This window comes from Bubalus bubalis, chromosome 17 (genome assembly GCF_019923935.1).
Source record: "Bubalus bubalis isolate 160015118507 breed Murrah chromosome 17, NDDB_SH_1, whole genome shotgun sequence".
NCBI lineage: Eukaryota > Metazoa > Chordata > Mammalia > Artiodactyla > Bovidae > Bubalus > Bubalus bubalis.
This window is the reverse complement of record NC_059173.1, coordinates 35,886,851-35,908,152: the sequence shown is the minus strand read 5'-3', so window position 1 is coordinate 35,908,152 and position 21,302 is coordinate 35,886,851. Positions and strand designations below refer to the sequence as shown.

Genomic DNA, 21,302 nt, shown 5'->3' with positions numbered 1-21,302 from the left:
CTTTTCTTTTGCCTACCAGTTTTAACAACAGTGAAACTAATTGCCTATATTAAATTTTCTGTTTCAAATATCTATTTTGATTTTCTTTTTTTTTGACTGGACTCTTACCAAATAGGTCAATCAGTTCTTTGAACCCATTTAGGTTATGTGCTAAAAATTATACAGTGATCCACTGCTGTGAATTATTTTTAAATTGGTGATTTACTGACAATTTCATTAGATTCTGCCTCATGTCTGTTTTTTTTTTTTTCTTTTTAAAAGGCAATTATTTATGGAGTGATGGGAAAAAACTCATCTTACAAAAGTATTTTTATTCATTCACTAGGATTATTCATTTTCTCAATTTCTGGGAGGTTTTCAAAATATACTTTATCAAGACTGCTAAATGGCTATTAATTATAGCTATAACATAATATAAATATAAATTTTACCTTGTGAAGAAGTGAAGTCGCTCGGTTGTGTCCGACTCTTTGTGACCCCATGGACTGTAGCCCACCAGGCTCCTTAGTCCATGGGATTTTCCAGGCATGAATACTGGAGTGGGGTGCCATTTCCTTCTCCAGGGGATCTTCCCGACCCAGGGATCAAACCCGGGTCTCCCACATTGTAGGCAGACACTTTACCATCCAAGCTACCAGGGAAGCCCATGAACAAAGTTAGATGATGAATTTATGGAAAACGTTTGCCATTAACCTAATTAGGAAGTCATCATGTGTTTGTGAATCAGATCTGACCTATTTTTGTGTCAAACACATGAATATTTTTCATTTTTGTTGGTGAAAAACTTGCTTCTAAATTTTTTATAATAATAATAACATCAGGAAATTCTTGTTTTTTCTAATATTTACAGTGGCTTGTTAAAAGTCTCCAAGGAATTATAATGAAGAAACATTTTTTCTATTTTTTAAAATGATTAATTTATGATTTCCTCTAATTTATTTGCCCATGATTTCATAAGCCCAATTTCTACTGATGACACATACAGTCTATACTTCAAGTAGAAATTTTCCAGTATTAATTATTCCATGTCCTCCTATTCACATTCTTTATATCATTTGTCCTCTGCCTTTTCTATTTCTTATAAATCTTTGGTCAAGATATTGATGAGCTATCACTAAAGCATGATGAATACCACAAGAAAGTGAATGACTTGTTGTGTGTGACTAAATATGTGTAAATGAAAATAAAATGTCAAATCACATCATATTTTTATGATATGTATAATATTGAGGAATTGAACAGTTAACATTTATAATCTTCCAGAGAACAAAACAATGAACATTGCATGTAGGCAATATATGACCAAATGTTCTCAACATACAGCATTTTTAAGTTGATGAAATTACAGACAAAAATAGGAGTCCATTTTGGAAATATTCTGAAGAATACTTATATAGTAGAAAATGGCAGATACATGTCTAGTTAAAGAAGTCTTATGTTGGTGATTGAACTATTTAAGCACCGAGTTATCCTTTTCTAGAGAGACACAAATTGGTAGAATCATTTGTATTTATGTGATGGCTTGGGGGTCGGTGAGTGAGAAGGCAATTAGTGCTGGCATCCATGACATGAACAATCAAAATGTGTAATAGCAAAGGATTCTCATTGGACAATGTCTCCTGAAGCTCACCAGTACTTAGAAAAAGTAATTACAACGCATAGTGACCACCCCAGGGACATGGTTTTTCATATGTTACGTTTAGTCAAATAAGTTATTGTACTGAGATAGAAAAATCCAATAAAGTGATGTTGCTCTACCTACATAAAGTACAGACAAGATATCTTCTCTCAAATCCAAGCTATATATATATATATTTTTTTTTAACTTTTTAATTTTATATCGGTGGATAGTTGGTTGATTAACAGTATTATAATACTTTCAGGTGTTCAGCAAAGTGATTCAGTTATACATCTATCTATTTTTCAAATTCTTTTCCCACTTACATTGTTACAAAATATTGAGTAGAGTTCCCAGTGCTGTATAGTAAGTCCTTGATGGTTACCCATTTTAAATACAGTGGTGTGTACATGTCCATCCCAAACCCCCTAACTATTCCTTCCCCACTGGTAACTGTAACTTCACCCTAAGTCTGTGGATCTCCTTCTGTTTCATAAGTTCATTTGTATCATTTCTGTTTAGATTCTGCTTGTAAGCAATATCATACAATATTTGTTTTTCTCTGTCTGACTTACATCACCCAAGTGTGATGATTTCTATACTGTCCATGCTGCTACAAATGGCACCTTTTCTTTCTTTTCAATGAATAAGTGATGTTCCATTGTATACATGTATTACATTTTTTTATCCATTCCTCTGTCAGTGGACACTTAAGTAGTTTCCAGGTATTGGCTGTTGTAAACAGTGCTGCAATGAACATCAGGGTGCATGTATCCTTTCGGACCATGATTTTTATGTCTATGTTCATCAGTGATGTTGGTCTGTAGTTTTCTTTTTGGTGATATCTTTGTTGAGTTTTGGTATCAAGGTGACGGTGATCTCACAGAATGAACTTGTTTCAGAAGGATAGATGTTAGCTCTTCCCTAAATATATAATAGAATTTGCCTGTGAAATCATCAGTTCCTGGATTTTTGTTTGTTGAGATTTTTTAATCACAGTTTCAATTTCAGAGCTTGTGATTATTCTGTTCATATTTTCTATGTCTTCCAGGTTGTCCATTTTATTAGCATACAGTTGCTTGTACTAGTCCCTTATGATTCTTTGTATTTCTGTAGTGTCAGTTGTATTTCTGTAGTGTCATTGCCTTCGGAGAAGGCAATGGCACCCCACTCCAGTACTCTTGCCTGGCAAATCCCATGGACAGAGGAGCCTGGTAGGCTGCAGTCCATGGGGTCGCAAAGAGTCAGACACGACTGAGCGACTTCCCTTTCACTTTTCACTTTCATGCATTGGAGAAGGAAATGGCAACCCACTCCAGTGTTCTCGCCTGGAGAATCCCAGGGACGGGGAGCCTGGTGGGCTGCAGTCTATGGGATCGCACAGAGTCGGACACGACTAAAGCGACTTAGCAGCAACAGCAGCAGTGTCTGTTGTAACTTATTTTTCATTTCTAATTTTATTGATTTGAATCATCTCCTTTATTTTCTTAATGAGTTGGGCTAAAAATTTATCAACTTTGTTCATCATTTCAAAGAAACAGCTTTTGGTTTCATTAAACTTTGCTATTATTTTCTTTGTCTCAATTTCATTTATTTCTGCTCTTTTGATTGATATCCTTTTACGAACTTTTGCTTTTGTTTTTTCCTCTTTCTCTAGTTTCTTAAGTTGTAAGGTTGGGTTGTTTATTTGCGATTTCTTCTGGTTTCCTGAAGTAAGATTGTATCGCTATTGACTTCCCTCTTAGAACTGCTTGCAATGGCACCCCACTCCAGTACTCTTGCCTGGAGCATCCCAGGGATGGAGGAACCTGGTAGGCTGCAGTCCATGGGGTCGCTAGGAGTTGGACATGACTGAGCGTCTTCACTTTCACTCTTCACTTTCATGCATTGGAGAAGGAAACGGCAACCCACTCCAGTGTTCTTGCCTGGAGAATCCCAGGGATCGGGGAGCCTGGTGGCTGCCATCTCTGGGGTCACACAGAGTCGGACATGACTGAAGCGACTTAGCAGCAGCAGCAGCATAGTTTTTTGATCATTATGCTTTCATTTTCCTTTTGTCTCTAGGCATTTTTTCATTTCCTCTTTGATTTTTTCAGTGATCTGTTGATTAGCAGAGTATTGTTTAGCCTTCATGTGTTTTTTGCAGTTATTTTTTATTATAGTTGATTTCTAATTTCATAGTGTTGTGGTCAGAAAAAGATGATTTACATGATTTTGATTCCCTTAAATTTACCAACCCTCACTTTGTGGCCCAGCATGTAGTCAATCCTAGAGAATCTTAATGTACCATGTGTACTCTAGATGAATGTGTATTCTGATAATTTTGGATGCAATGCTCTTTTAAATATCAATTAAGTCTATCTTCTTTGATGTATCATTTAAGACCTGTGTTTCCTTATTGATTTTCTGTCTGGATGATCTGTCCATTGATGCAAGTGGAATGTTAAAGTCTCCCGCTAATATTATATTACTGTCAATTTCTCCCATTATGGCTATTAGTATTTGCCTTATATACTGAAGTGCTTCAATGTCAGATGCATATATATTTACAGCTGTTATATCTTTATCTTGGGTTGATCTTGTGCTATGATTTTGATTTTCATAAATTTATCAAGGCTCACTTTGTGAATGTCCTTCTTTGTCTCTTATGACAGTCTTTATGTTAAAGTCTATTTTGTCTGATGTTAGTATTGTTACTCCATCTGTCTTCTAATTCCGTCTCCTCACTTTCAGTCTCTATGTGTTCCTAGGTCTGAAGTGAGTCTCTTATAGACAACATATATTTGGGTCTTATTTTTGTATCCATTCAGCCAGTGTATGTCTTTTGATTGGAGGGTTTAGTTCATTTACATTTAAGGTAACTATTGATATATATGTTTCTACTGACTCTTACTTGTTTGGGGTTTATTTTTCTTCCTTTTTTGTTCTCTTCTCTTATGGCTTGATAACCATCTGTAGCGTTGTGTTTGGGTTGCTTTGTGCGTGTGTGGTGTGTGTTATAGTGACACCCCCTTCTGGCCTGCAGAGTTTCTGTTGAATAATCAGCTGATAACCTTATGAGAGTTCCCTTGTATGCTGTTTGTTATTTTTGCCTTGTTACTTTTAACATTTGTTCTTTCTCTTTAATTTTTGTCAGTTTGATTACTCTGAGTTGTGATGTGTTCCTTCTTGGGTTTATCCTGCCAGGAGCTCTCTGCACTTCCTGAACTTGGTTGACTTTTTCCTTTCCCAGGTTAGGGGAGATTTTAGCTATTATGTCTTCAAATATTTTCTCAGGTCCTTTTTCTCTCTTTTATCCTTTTGGCACCCCTGTAATGTAAAAGCTGGTGCAATTAATATTTTCCTAGAAGTCTCTAAGGTAGTCTTCATTTCTTTTTATTCTTTTTTTTTTCTTTATTTGGTTCTAAGACAGTGATTTCCACCATTCTGTCTACCAGATCACTTATCCATGCTATCTCAGTTATTCCATTATTGATTACTTCTAATGTATTTTTTCTTTTCAGTTATTGTATTGCTCATCTCTGTTTGCTTGTTCTTTAGTTCTTCTAGGTCTTTGTTGAACATTTCTTGCATCTTCCTGATACTTGCCTCCATTCTTTTTCTGAAATCCTGGATCATCTTCATTGTCATTATTCTGTTTTCTTATTCTAGAAGATTGCCTATATCTACCTCCCTTAGCTGTTTTCCTGGGTTTTTATCTTGTTCCCTCATCTAGAACATAATCCTTTGCCATTTAATTTTGTCTAACTTTCTGTGATTGTGGTTTTCTTTCCACAAGCTTCAGGATTGTAGCTCTTCTTGCTTCTGCTATCTACCCTCTGGTTGGTGAGGCTATCTAAGTGACTTGGGCAAGATTCCTGATGAAAGTGATTGATGGTGGGGTGGGGGTAGGGGGTGGGGAGTAGATTTGGGTCTTATCTCCCTGATAGGAATGGCCATACTAAGTAAAACTTTAATCCACTTGCCTGCTGATGATTAGAACTGTGTTCCTTCCCTGTTGGTTGTTTGGACAGAGGCAACCCAGTACTGGAGGGTATAGGTTGTATAATGCAGCTAATGGCAGCCTTTGGAAGGGCTCACACCAATGAGTACTTCCCAGAACTGCTGCTGCCAGAGTCTTTGCCTCACAGTGAGCCCCAGGCATACCCTCTCCTCTGCAGGATACCCTCAACAACCTGAAGATAGGGCTGACCCAGTTACTTTTGGGGTCATTGCTCTTTTCCCCTGGGTCTTGGTGTACACAAGACTTGGAGCTTTCAACCTTCACTGCAGTGGGACAACTTCTGTGGTGTAACTGCTTTCCAGATCATGGGTTGCCCATCCAGCAGGAATGGACTTTGATACTATCATGTTTGTGCTCTTCCTACCATCTTATGACCTCTACTTTCTGGGAAGTGTAGGGTATCTTTTTTGGTAGGTTCCAGCATTTATCCATCAATGGTTATTCAACAGTTAGTTTTAATTCTTGTGCTCTCACAAGAAAGGGTGAGCACGTGTCCTTCTACTCTGTCATCTTGAGCTAATCTTGGGTATAAAGTGTTACATACAGTAACTCACTTCAATATTAAGCTTGCATGAAAATATCTATCATAACACCAAATAGCAACATTGATACTATAAATGTTACTGTTGTAATGTTTAGTATATAGTGGCATTTGAATATTTACCATTCATTAGTATTAGATGTATTTTGTAAATATTATTTCTTTATGTTAAATTTAATAGGAAAAGAGCTAGGGATTAATGCCCAGTCATGACTATTATCTTTTCTTTCTTTGATGGGAAAGAATGAATAGGCTATATAGAAAATATATAAACTATATAAATATATAAACTTATAAATAGAAGAAATTCTATTTTTAATATCACTTTTGAATTTTTCTGTGATCAATGAGACAAAGAGTAACACATTTTAGGAGACAAGACATATGAACTCTTGATTAAATAAGATATTCAGTGACCACTATGAAGTTATTTTATTAGGTGCTTATAAAAATCATAATGTTTAGACAGGCTTGGGAAGTCATTTCTGTCATTGTTATGTAACACCCCTAAAGATTGTTGGGGAAAGTAAAAATCTTACCAACCAAGACCTCTCTGTCTCAATATAGAAGAGAGAAAACACATGATTTATTATTTAAATGCATAACAGATTATATGTATGCAGGCAGTCATCAGAAAATTGTAAATTCTTGACAGAATTTCACATGAATTTGTAGAATAAATAAACATAATAATAATTAAAACCACTATCTTCTTAAGACACAAATAGATGTATCTTGTGCATCCTCTATACCTCATGAGATATGTCTGCGTTAATTTCTAAATGATGGGCTTACAATTCTAGGGTCAGAAGTTTCTACCTCTTTCATGTAAAGTCAAATGTCAAGCCTGTCATTGGGCTTATTATAAATATGTTTCAAGGAGATGGTATAGTCTTTGTACTTACTGCACATGATCATTTTAAAGATTAAATGAATTATCTGTACTTTTACAGTGGCAGCACATGATAATTCCTGTGTAAGTACTGGATTAAAATCATTATATCCTTGTGGCTTCACAGATAGGAGTAGTTTATCTTCTGTAAGATCAAAAAAAACAACAAAATTTTCATTGAAAACCACATATTTGAGTGCTATGATTATTTAGTGTTCAGAAGTACTAGCAGTCCTACTCTTAGTGGAGTTATATGAGTCTTAGTTTTGAGTCTGACCCAGTGATAGATTTACTTTTTTGTAATGGTTAAATTTTTAAATAATTTTTATCAAATTCTTTAAAAGTTAAAGAATATGTTTTACATATATTTGCTCCTAGAAGTAGTATAAATCTGTGTAATATAAATCAAAATTAAAAACCTCTAGAAAATACAGCATACAACAAGAACTGTAGGAAAATGTGGTGTAATATTTAAGGCAATATACACTACAATTTCAACAGAAATTAGTAAAATGTAAAAAAAATGAAAGGTCTTATTACATAGTGTGTACAAAATATTTTTCCAGAGGTTTCCAGAAAACATAGTTAATTGGGAAATAATTTCACAAACTATTTGACAGCATTACCTATCATACATTCTATAGGAAATATGCCTTTTCATATGAAGCAAATTATATTTTCTTGGTTTTTACTCTACAGTTAATGGCTTAAAAGACTTTTCACTAAACATTAAAATCATATATTTGAACAATTATAATTAATATTATAAATTGTATTTACTTCAGCTAAGATAAATTTACATGTATAACTTAAGTTCCCAAACATCCTAGATAACCATCACCACTGTGTTACACTCTGTATTATTTTGTTGTATTTTCTGTCAGCATTCTCTGCATTTTTACTTTATGTGATTGTGTTTGTGAGGGTGATGAGAGAAAGTAGGGATAGTAACAGCTAAATTGCCTACTTGCTCCAAAATGTGTCACATTTAATGAATATAATTGAAAACAGAATCTAGGATACCTAATCTCACCCCTCAAAGTCATTTTAATTAATGTTCTTTTAGTGTAAAGAGAGCAAAGTGACTTGATTACTAGAGCACTGTTACTGAAATTCTAATATATGTTAACTTTTGCCAAGCTAGAAAGTCAAACCATATTTTAATACTGCTGTATTAAATGTATTAGATGTAGGTAGTTGACAATGACAATGTGGCATATAACTGACAAAAGGTACATCATAAAGAATGATGTGATTGGAGAATGAATATTTAACCCACGATGTTTTCCTTTTATTTCTAATAATATTAATTCCCAAATTAATCAGTAAAAATATCAATTAATTATGTTTCTAATCATTTTTATTTAATAAATCAATGGTATTTAAGGAGATATAAAATTAAGTCAAATCACATTGTGTCTGTGTAGAAAGCAGGGGAAAGGCAATGGGACTAATGTCTCTTATAAAATATAGTCTCTCATTAACTTGAGATTCCCTGTGAAACAATGAGATGCCACTACACTCCTATCAGAATGAAGTCCAAAACACAGATAGCACCAACTGCTGGTGGAGGTGTGGAGCAAAAGGAGCTCTCGTGCATTGCTGATGAGAATGCAAAATGGTATAAGCTACTTTGGAAAAAAAAAATGTGGCAGTTTTCTTTTCTTTCTTTTTTGTTTTCTTTCAAAACAAACTAATCAAAATCTGACATACAGTTCAGTAATCATGCTCCCTAGGATCTAACTTAAGGATCTGAAAACTTAACTCTACCCAGATACTTAGAGAGGGATGTTACAGTTCAGTTCAGTTCAGGTCAGTCGCTCAGTCCTGTCCGACTCTTTGCGACCCCATGAATTTCAGCACGCCAGGCCTCCCTGTCCATCACCAACTCCTGGAGTTCACTCAAACTTATGTCCATCGAGTCAGTGATGCCATGCAGCCATCTCATCCTCTGTTATCCCCTTCTCCTCCTGCCCCCAATCCCTCCCAGCATCAGAGTCTTTTCCAATGCGTCAACTCTTCGCATGAGGTGGCCAAAGTACTGGAGTTTCAGCTTTAGCATCATTCCTTCCAAAGAAATCCCAGGGCTGATCTCCTTCAGAATGGACTGGTTGGATCTCCTTGCAGTCCAAGGGACTCTCAAGAGTCTTCTCCAACACCACAGTTCAAAAGCATCAATTCTTCAGCCCTCAGCTTTCTTCACAGTCCAACTCTCACATCCATACATGACCACTGGAAAAACCATAGCCTTGACTAGACGGACTTTTGTTGGCAAAGTAATGTCTCTGCTTTTGAATATGCTATCTAGGTTGGTCATAACTTTCCTTCCAAGGAGCAAGCGTCTTTTAATTTCATGGCTGCAATCACCATCTGTAGTGATTTTGGAGCCCAGAAAAATAAAGTCTGACACTGTTTCCACTGTTACCCATCTATTTCCCATGAAGTGATGGGACCAGATGCCATGATCTTCGTTTTCTGAATGTTGAGCTTAAAGCCAATTTTTGCACTCTTCCACTTTCACTTTCATCAAGAGGCTTTTTAGTTCCTCTTCACTTTCTTCCATAAGGGTGGTGTCATCTGCGTATCTGAGGTTATTGATATTTCTCCCAGCAATCTTGATTCCAGCTTGTGTTTCTTCCAGCCCAGTGTTTCTCATGAAGTACTCTGCATAGAAGTTAAATAAGCAGGGTGACAATATACAGCCTTGATGTACTCTTTTTCCTATTTGGAACCAGTCTGTTTTTCCATGTCCAGTTGGAATTGTTGCTTCCTGACCTGCATATAGGTTTCTCAAGAGGCAGGTCAGGTGGTCTGGTATTCCCATCTCTTGAAGAGTTTTCCACAGTTTATTGTGATCCACACAGTCAAAGGCTTTGGCATAGTCAATAAAGCAGAAATAGATGTTTTACTGGAACTCTCTTCCTTTTTCAATGATCCAGCGGATGTTGGTAATTAGATCTCTGGTTCCTCTGCCTTTTCTAAAATCAGCTTGAACATCTGGAAGTTCACGGTTCACGTAGTGCTGAAGCTTGGCTTGGAGAATTTTGGCATTACTTTACTAGCGTGTGAGATGAGTGCAATTGTGCGGTAGTTTGAGCATTCTTTGGCATTGCCTTTCTTTGGGATTGGAATGAAAACCGACCTTTTCCAGTCCTGTGGCCACTGCTGAGTTTTCCAAGTTTGCTGGCATATTGAGTGCAGCATTTTCACAGCATCATATTCCCGGATTTGAAATATGGAGAAGCTCTATACAGTTAGCAAAAACAAGACGAGGAGCTGACTGTGATTCAGATCATGAACTCCTTATTGCCAAATTCAGACTTAAATTGAAGAAAGTAGGGAAAACCATTAGACCATTCAGGTATGACCTAAATCAAATTCCTTATGATTATACAATGGAAGTGAGAAATAGATTTAAGGGACTAGATCTGATAGATAGAGTGCCTGATGAACTATGGATGGAGGTTCATGACACTGTACAGGAGACAGGGATCAAGATCATCCCCATAGAAAAGAAATGCAAAGAAGCAAAATGGCTGTCTGGGGAGGCCTTACAAATAGCTGTGAAAAGAAGAGAAGCGAAATGCAAAGGAGAAAAGGAAAGATGTAAGCATCTGTATTCAGAGTTCCAAAGAATAGCAAGAAGAGATAAGAAAGCCTTCCTCAGCCATCAATGCAAAGAAATAGAGGAAAACAACAGAATGGGAAAGAATAGAGGCAGGGATGTTTACAGCAGTTTTATTCAAAATTACCAAAACTTGAAAATAACAAGATGTCCTCAGTAGGTAAATGAATAAATATAGTGTGGTTCCTCCAGACAGCGTATTCAGCAATTAAAAAAAAAAAGAGCTAACAAGTCATGACCGAGGAACCTTAAATGTATTTGCTTTTCAGAAGCCAGTCTGAGAAGGCTACATATTGAATTGGGCCAGGGTTAGGGTTATGTATGATTCCAACTATATGACAGTCTGAAAAAGGCAGAACTTTGGAAACAATTAAAAAGGTCAGTGTTAGTCAGAGGTTAAGGAGGATGGAGAGATGGACAGGCAGAGCACAGAGGCTCTTTAAGCAGTGAAACTATTTTGTATGATATATATGCACACATGTCATTATACATTTGTCAAAACCCATGGAATATATAACACCAAGTACCCTATGTACTTAATGAACTCTAATATAAACTATGGACTTTTTGGGGTTAAAGATATGCCACTGTATTGTCATCATTTTCCCCCTGCTGTGGGAATGTTGATAGTGACAGAGTCTGCACATGTGGAGGACCAGAGGGTATACAGAAAAATCTGTACTCTCGGCTCAATTTTTCCTTGAATATAAAACTGCTCTGAAAAAGAAAGTACATTGTTTTTTAAAATTCCTTCTCTATGAGAAAATCACAGCCCTTTAAAGGTATAAAGTTGTGAAGTGGTATATATATGTATATTTGCATTAGTAAATTTCCAGAATTAGATTAGCATTTGAAGCATAGTAGTTTTATATTAATCTTATGTGTAACCGCAAACATTTTAGATAAGAACATTTCAGTAAAGTTTATGTGATCCAAAACAATTTACACCCTTATTTTTCCACATTTTATAGAAGCTCCATTTAGGTTAAAGGTTGTTTTTTTGTTTTGTTTTTTTATTTTGTTCAGACTACTTTTAACCAAGATAATTTTAATTCCATCAAACACACAGTTTAACAATTTACAATTCATTTAAGTATAATAGTTTTCCATGTTGACTTTGGTTCACAGATGCATATTAAATCACCATACTAAAGTTTTGATACTTTCCTTATGTCATAAATGCAAAGTACTTTTCTGAGAAATATTTTATATAAATTTAAATATGTTTACATATTAAAAAGCTTTCAAAGTTTCTATTAGCAATTATTTAATAGGTTGAGAAAAATACAATTCCAGTATGCAATCTAATACATGAGTAGAATTGATACTATAATAAAATATTTAATATCTTCTTATTTAATTTCTAAGATTTCAGCTTTTATTAGAATTAAATTAATCAATTTCAAACTATAAATGCTAAAAAGAGGCAAACAATATTATTATATACTTAGATTTCAATATTTTTATGTTGAAAGTAATTAGTATGTTTTTCTGATAAATGGAGAGAAAGGATAAAGGGTAACTTCAAAGAGTTAAGAACAAATTACAACTTTTGAAAAACTAGCATTAAGCATAATTGGTAGAATCTATAATTTTGAGCACTTATCATGTACTCAAAACTGATGGCTGTACTATCAGATATATAATATATAACTATCCTTGGTTTCATAGGGACATGGAGAAGCACTGCCAATACCCAGGTGAACCCATTTGAAAGTGAGAGAGTCAGAGAAAGACAAATATCATGTAATATAGCTTATATGTGGAATCTAAAATAAATGGCATAAATGAACCTATTTATAAAGCAAAGAGTCACAGATGTAGGGAAAACAAACAAACAAACAAAAAAAACTTATGGCTACCAAGGGGAAAGTGGAGGGGGCGAAGAGGATAAATTGTAAGATTGGGATTGACATATACACACTACTATTTATATAATAGATAACCAATTAGGACCTATTTACAGTATAGGAAACTCTATTCAATGCTCAGTAATGACTTACATGGGAAAATAATATAAAAAAAGAGGGGATATATGTATACATAAAATTGCTTTGCTTTGCTTTACAGCAGATGCTATTAATAACACAACATTGTAAATCACCTACACTCCAATAAAACTTAACTTACAAAAAATCAAAGCATGTGAGAACTTGTGAACATGATGATAATATAGGATTAATATGCATGTTTGGGGCACATGGTGTTATCAATCATGTTTTTGTTCACAAAATAATTTAGTTGGAGTAAAATTATGAATCTAAAGTTTAAATGAGAAAAAAGTGGGGGGAAAGTCAGATATGCCACCTCCTTCTTTGCCCCACATGGCCAGATGGATTTTTAACTGCCCCAGAGTCAGCACAGCCCTGGCATCACTGCATTCACGGGAAGGAAGATGGTGTATAGGCACCACCAGCTGGGGACCTCATTCATCTTGTCCTTAGTGTCTAGAACAGGGACAGCAGAGGAGAGCTCTTACTGGTCTCTGGCAGCAGAAAGTAACTCCAGAAGAGCATTTCTTTTCCTTCACTATACCAACAAAACACCACTGGTTGGTTAAGTATTGAGGAAGGACTCACCAAAACAAACAAATCAACGAGCTAGCTTTCTTCCTGAAGTTATTCTTGAATGAGGCCATGATATACTAATATACATTGATGTTTGTTTCTAAATAACTAGTGTTTCATTACTAATGCTACTTCTTTTTTTTTTTTTCACATTGATACTCATTAAAAAAGTGATGAAGATTTAATACCAAAAGTCCCTGATACTGGGAAAGATTCAGGGCAGAAGGAAAATAGGGTGTTAGAGGATGACATGGGTGGATAGCATCGCCAATGCAATGGACATGAACTTGGCAAACTTTGGAGATAGTGAGGGACTGGGAGGTCTGGCTTGCTGCAGTCCATGAGGTCGTAAAGAGTTGGACACAACTGGGTGACTAAAAACAAACATTTAATATTTTCAAATCATTATTTTGCTTTTACTCATTTTAGCCCATTATAATAGGAAGTTTTCACTTATTCATTAAAATGTTCCTTTAAAGTTACAAGCTATCTCCAAGTTAAATAATCTAATGGGAATGTTTTCTTTCTTTCTTTTTTTTTTAAACTCTGAAACATTTAGCATTTCATCACATCCTCTTTCTTGACAAGTTCTTTTCCCTTTTTCTTCTTCTTCAGTATTTTCCTATAGTTTTCCTGCTATTTCTATGGTACTCCTTTTTTTTCTCTCTCTCTCCCTTTGAAAGTTCTTTTTTTCTCTACCTATAATTTAAGCAGTAATTTTGCCTGAAGTTTATTTTATATTTGCCATTAATTTTTCAAATAATCCTTTTACAAATTTGCTGAAACCATGTATAAGTTCATTTTAAAACTCAGTTCTGAAGATGAAAAAAGTAGAGAATAAAGGCTAGAAAAGATATTAGGTATTGCCTGGGTGTAAAAGTCACTGAGCTCCTCTTTAGCTTTGTAACTCTGAACAAGTTACTTAATCATTCTGTGTTTTAATTTTTCTTCATCTGTAAAATCATGGTAATTATAAGGTCCTTCATGTTGGATTGTTATGAGAGTTAAATGATTGCATATATATATAAAGTTCCTGGCACATAGAAAGTCTGCATTACAACTAATCTATTAGTCATAATAGATGTTTCTATTACTAACAAAGACCTGTGATAGAGGTTACTTAAAATATCTAAATTCTACAAAATCTACTGTAATTTTATGGTTGTTTATTGTACATGCAGGAGATGTGGGTTTGATACCTAGTTTGGGAAGATCCCCTAGAGAAGGGAATCTCAACCCACTCCAGTATTTTTGCCTGGAGAATCCTATGGATGAGGAGCCCAGTGGGCTACAGTCCATGGGGTCACAAAGAGTTGGACATGACTGAGCGACTAACACTTTTATTTTCCATTGTACATTTCAGTGGAATATGAATGCCTTAATTGTAATGCTTTTATTTTTGTTAGCTTTGAATTGTCAGCAAACAATCCCTGGTTTTACTAGGGTATTTACAATTTGGGAAATGAAAGCATTCTTGAAGAATATGATGATTGTATTCCTTGATTTGGTCAAAATTAGAATGTAACAACCCCAAATTGTATCTCCTCAATAGCAACTAAACAACAACAACAAAACCCCAAATTTCAAATATTAACTAAAAAGTGTTGAGCATTTAAATTCTATTTCCCATGTTCTCATCTGCTTATAACAATGGATCCAGGGGAGCTCCCCCAAACTCCATCCCTCTTCCCATCAGTCAAATGAAATGATAGGAAGGCCCACGGTCAAATACAGAAATCCAGGGAGGGCTTTGGAATGGTTTATTCTCCTTTTCCCTTCTTTGATCAGTTTCTCTCTCTTCCTGACACACACACACAGGCAAGTATATTTGAAGGCCCCTCTTAGGCAGCTTTCACAGGCACCAAAATTGCTATCTGTCCCTCTGTACTTGATTACTTTTCTCTCTTGTCAGTGATTTCTGTGTTTGTATGAAAACTATTATAATTATTATTCTTTACTGAAACTAGAATGATGCAAAATTGACTTAATCTGTGGCACAGAGTTTACATCTTGCTGTAGAAAAGAAGTTATTGACAGGATTGTTAAACACTAAAATTGCTGAACAACAGAAGTCTTTTCAAAGTCTTTGAAAAATAAGATCTCATCTCTCTGAAAGATTGTTTTCCATCTTGTTTGGGAAGAGAATGAGAATTCAAATGTTGTTTCTCAATCCCCTGCTTCTCAGATATATATTTTTAAATCTTTAGAAATCTTTAAAATTGTAGATTTTGCTACAGCCTAATTGTCAAAATGAAGCACAATTATAAAGTTAGGGTTTTTTTTCTTTAAAGATATATTGTAAAAGTTCTTAGCGAATATAATAATACCTGCTTTTTCATTTATAAATTACATTATATACTGTATTTTCTAGACTGTATTTATAGACTGTATGTCAACATTTTATATCACATTTATTATCAACATACATTCATTTCAATGTTATTTACGAAGACATCAGCATGCATATTTTTGTAAGAAAAATTCTTGTGAAATAATTATAAGAGAGTAGAGTGTGCGCGTGAGTGCTGTCACTTCAGTTGTGTTCAACGCTTTGCAACCCTATGGACCATGGCCTGCCAGGCTCTTCCCACCATGGGATCTTCCCGCTGAAGGGATCAAACCTGTGTCTCTTATGTCTCCAGCATTGGTAGGCAGGTTCTTCACCACTAACATCACCTGGGAAGCCAATATAGAGTAATTGAAGTTATTTTTGAAGATATACGCCAACAACTACTTTCATTGAATGTGAAGTCCCCAGTATTTGGGCTATTTTATGGAAGATATTGAATTCTGTAATGCATTATCACTTCAATAAGCTCATACTTTAGTTGTGGAAATGATATTTGCAAGGTTAAACCTTCAAGATAAAAAATGCAAACATAGATCATATTATTCTCCAAGTGCTCTTAAAGGAGAGATAGATAAATATCAGAAAAATAGACTTTCCGAAGAAAGCAAATATGAGTTTAGCATGATTAAAAATTTTTAAAAAATTGTAAGTGCATACACACAAAATTCTTCAAAATAAATCTAAATGTAAAAGAAGATGCATTTCCAATTAGAAACTTGCTATACTAGTTTGGAACAAGACATACATGAGTTTAAGTTCAAAATTCAACACAATCTAAGTTTACGCTTGGGTAAGTCATTTCCTCTCCCTAAACTTCATGTTCAAAATCTCTGAAATTATCACTATAATCATGTATAATGAGGAGTTAAACTAAGATGATGTATTTAAGCCTTGGAGCCAATTGAAGTTATCTTTTTTTCTGTATCCATTGTAGAACCGATGACTTTGGCATTGAGAAAACACATAGTACATATTGTGTTTTTAGATTTGACAACAATTAACATTTTTATCCTCTCATGTTAATGGCCCATTCTTTTCTCCTTGTGTAGTATGCAAAGTAGAAGCATAAATATTATATACAAAATATATTATCTGCTAGGTATCAACTTTGAGCATTAATAAGATAAATGATTCCCTTTTAATAATATTGCTTTGAAAATAACTTAGTTCTTCTGTTACAGGAGATAACTGCAAGGCCATTGAATACAGCAAGATGAAAAATATGCTTTTACATTTACAAAATCAAAAATACATTACACAAGACAATGAAAACCCTAATGGTGATGACGTATTTCGGAAGAAGTTGCTGGTGGATCAAATGTTTAAATATTTTGATGCCGACAGTAATGGACTTGTAGATATTAATGAACTAATTCAGGTATGATTAATGATTAACAAGCTTATTTAAGTATATTTATTCAATATATTTACATTTGTGTGAGTTTTTACTATATTGATAAAACTATATTTAATTCATATTGTTTGACTGTAGGCATAAATGTTTTAAGAGAAATATTTGACTACTTATCAGCAGTATGAATTTCTAGTAACAAATGTAATTTGTTAATTTCAAGTAACATCATACAAGATCCTTATATGATGTTACACAATTTAAAAGAGGCATCTACTTTTGACAGGTTTCTATACCTTAAATGCCAAAAGGAACTGCCAGTTCTCTATCTTATAGAATTTATAAAATAATACCAGACATGTTCTGGAGCTTTTGTAATTTTCTTATGGAAGCTTGCTTATCTAGTATTCAAGGACATTATTGAAAAGTAATTGAATACATCTATAGCTTGCTTATCTAGTATTCAAGGACATTATTGAAAAACAATTGAATACATCTATAACATAATGTAAATAAGTGATTTAATAAAGTACTAAATTATTGATCTATTTAGTACTTTTTCAATAATCAAAGATCAACTGTATTAAATCTAGTTTTAATATTATGTCTATATCATTAAACTTCATGTCTTTGAAAATTGTCCCCAAAAAGATACATACATAAAATCTGTTAAGTGAATATTTTAATACACAAAATTTTTTATGTGAGCAATTATATGTGTGAAAAAATGGAAATATTTTTATGTGTGTGTTACTGAGACTGATAAACTACCCTGAAAGAAAGTGAAATACCCACATTTAAGAACCTAAACTGGTTGTTGATAGTGGTCAAAATGTAACATAAGGAACATAAGATTTTGCTGTAAATATACATACAGGTTTTTAAGGAGAAAGGGAGAGAAGCCAATCCAGGATGACTAGGAAATTGGTACTAGCTCTGAGGAATGTGGCTGACTGCATGATAATTCCTACAGTTGATCTTAGGTAGATTTTGCTTCTGTGCTTAACAGTGAAAATAATTTTAAAAAATTCAATTGTCTATTTCCACAACATCATGCCATTCATATTTCATAGTTAATTTAATGGCGTATTTTCAAAAAATCAACAATGTAGAATATCAGTTTTACTTTGCAAGCATTCAAGCTTTGGGATAGTGTAACTTAGAGGTGTCATTATCAAAGTGACCTTCTGAGCCAATTGACTTGTCTATTTAAGTAAATTAAAATATCATTTTCATTATCTTCTTTAATCCAGCTTATATTTATAGAACAGTTATAAGTCCTAGGCACTGGAATTCAATGAATGAAACTCTGAAATTTTAGGGTAAAGTTAGTAAACTTTTAATTCAGATATCTATGTTGGTATATAACTCATAATTAATTTTTCATGAATGAAATTCTTTAGAATTTTAAATTTCTGGTAATAATCAGAGATGACTAGGCAATTCAATTAAATGAACTATAACTAAAGCATGTCACCTTGATCTTTGTGTGCCTGACATATTCAAATATAGTGTTTTTGATCTTGAGCCTTACTTTTTTATTTTTAATATTTTTACTCTCTATTAACATGTATGCACTACTGTAACCACTGGTTGGATATGACACATAATTTGACCAAATCTAGCTATTACAAGATCCACATCTGAGTCCAAATGGAAAAACTGATCATCACTGGAAAATAGTATTGAAAGTATTCACTTGTAGTTGTTTTAAGTTTCTACTACATCCAAGTTTATATTAATTTCCTAGAGTAGCAGTAACAAAGTTCAGCAAACTTTGTGGCTCAGACAACCTCTCTCTCAGTTCTGGAGGCTCAGTATCTGAGATTGAGGTGTGGGCAAGGCCAACCCCCTTAGAAGCTTCTTGGAGGAGTCTTTTCTTCCCTTCTTTGGCTTCAGGTAGCACCAGGTATTCCTTGGCTTGTAGTGCATCACTCAAGTCTCTGCCTCTAGAGTCACATAGCTACTCTCTGTGTACTGTCTTCACATCATCTTGTCTCTTCTTCAAAGGATACCAGTCATGTTGGGTTAAGGGTCCTCCCTGCTCCAGCAGGACTTCGTCTAACATCATCTAAATACATGGAAATTACTCTATTTCCAAAAAAAAGGTTTACATTCTGATGTCCTCAGCTTAAGGCTTTAACATATCTTTGGGGAGGGCACATATCAATCCATAATAAAGTCATCTGGTACAGAGTTTAGTTTTTTTGTTATTGTTATTATTTTGATTCAGACTTAATTTACATCTGAAAAGTGCCCTCCAAATTCATCTGAAACTTACCTGCAGAAATGATCGTTAGAATCCCACTTATACATTAGTCAAACATGAGGTACACACAAAGAAGGATCTGGGAAGGTAATATTTACTGACTCCTCTGCACACATCCCACATATGTCAGTCCTTCCTTCAGCTTTATAGAGTGGAAATGGTATCATCTCATTCATCAGCAATCAACTAACAGCCACTGCGAAAAGGATATAACACATTTCTAGCTAGTAACAACACAAATACTGTTTTTGACTTGTCTCTTTAGGTTACAGGTGCTTTAGAAAAACTTGTATTCCAAGTATTATAAAATGAAAGTCAATGATATATATGATTTTAAAAATCAACTTGGAAACATGGAACATCATCATTTAATAGCAAGTTTCAAAAAGATTTAAATTAAAGCAGTTAAAAGGGAAAGGATCTTAATGGTTCTGTTAATAATTTACAAACTATGTTTAATAGAAATATAATATATAACTCTAAGACACTGCAAGTAAAAATTAAATAACATGATTTGACTTTGAGGTTTTATAATTGCAGCATTAATGCTTGCTGCACATGTTCTGTTCTTACTCCAAATAATGAATATATATATATTCCAAAGCTTCTCTTGGGTTTCCCTGGTGGCTCAAATGGTAAAGAATCTGTCTGCAATGCAGGAGGCCCAGGTTCAATCCCTGAGTCGGGAAGATCTCCTGGAGAAGAAAATGGCAACCCACTCCAGTATTGTTGACTGGGAAATCCCATGGTCAGAGGCACCTGGCAGGCTATTGTCCCATGGGGTCTCAAAGAGTCAGACATGACTGAATGACTTCCACCACCACAAAGCTTCTCTTGCAGGAAATTAGAAACTAAAGTACTTTCCATTTGAGAGAAGATAATAAAAAACATTAGCTGAAGGGGGTAAGACCCATAAAATCACAGCAACTTGTAATAATAAGAAAATACTTGCTAGTGTCAGAGGACAAGGTATAGACCTAGATCTCATTTGATCCAACCCTTCGCCACTCTAGCTTGACATGAATACCTGTTACCACATACTTAGTATCTGAGTCTGGTTTTTGTATATTGAAAATATCCAACTATAAATTTAAATTTATTGACAGATTCATTTTGATATTTGGCAAAACTAATACAATTATGTAAAGTTTAAAAATAAAATAAAATAAAATAAATAAATTTAAATTTATCAAAATTGAAACTTGATACTTTCAAAAGAATCATGTTTTATGAAGTTGATAAAAATTGATGTGAGAACATGGATAGATTTGTCCTTAACATTTGAAGGTCTGGAAGAGTTAAAACAGGTAATAACAGAAGTCAGTAAATGTTATGATGGGATATGCATTTAAAAGATCATAGGAAGATATTTTAAGTAGCAAGGAGTGCATGGCCTGTACTGATGAAGTCCTAGGATTTCTTTTAAAAAGTATCATTTTTATGATCATAGTGTAGTGATTAAGAACTTTAATTATAGAATTTGGGATGAAATTTCATCTCCTCTACTTGACACCGTGCAGTTTTTGGCAAGTGATTTACTCTCTTGGTGTCCCAGTTGCCTTGTCTACATATTGGGAAAGATAATAAGACACAGTATGTAAAATGGATGTGATATTAATATTATTTTGGAAATGTAGCCTTCTAAGAAACATAACTCACACAATATAAACAACATGATAAAATTATTAGTTATAATTATATTTCAAATCCAACTTTCCTGTGGATATGGTGGATGATAATGGAAATAAAGAGGGTACACATGCTTGTGTTAGTGGATGAACAGTTGATCAATATTTCCATCCAGGTCATCCTGTGCATTTTTAATGTTTACAATTGCTTGATAGGTGAGAACAAATCAGCCATCATAACCCAGAAATCTATATCCACATTATTAAATATACAAACATTTTAATGCCAATTTTTACAATGAAAAATGTTTCTTGAAAGGGAATGAAAATAATTTGGTTATTCCAAGAAATTGGGAAAAAATGAATTGCAGTATTTTTTAAATAAATTTCATTTATCTTATTTTATATATTTTATTCTGCTCATCTCATTTGAGGTACTCACATACTTGTCTCATGTA

General features: G+C 34.2%; 1 protein-coding gene across 1 annotated transcript in view; it reads left to right on the top strand.

The window, feature by feature from the left end:
• FSTL5 (follistatin like 5) overlaps positions 1-21,302 on the top strand; it is an 880,400-nt gene that overhangs the window by 398,862 nt on the left and 460,236 nt on the right. Inside the window, exon 4 of the mRNA XM_045163154.1 lies at positions 16,778-16,974. Within this exon, the coding sequence (XP_045019089.1) occupies positions 16,778-16,974 (197 nt within the window). The remainder of the gene's footprint in view (positions 1-16,777; positions 16,975-21,302) is intronic.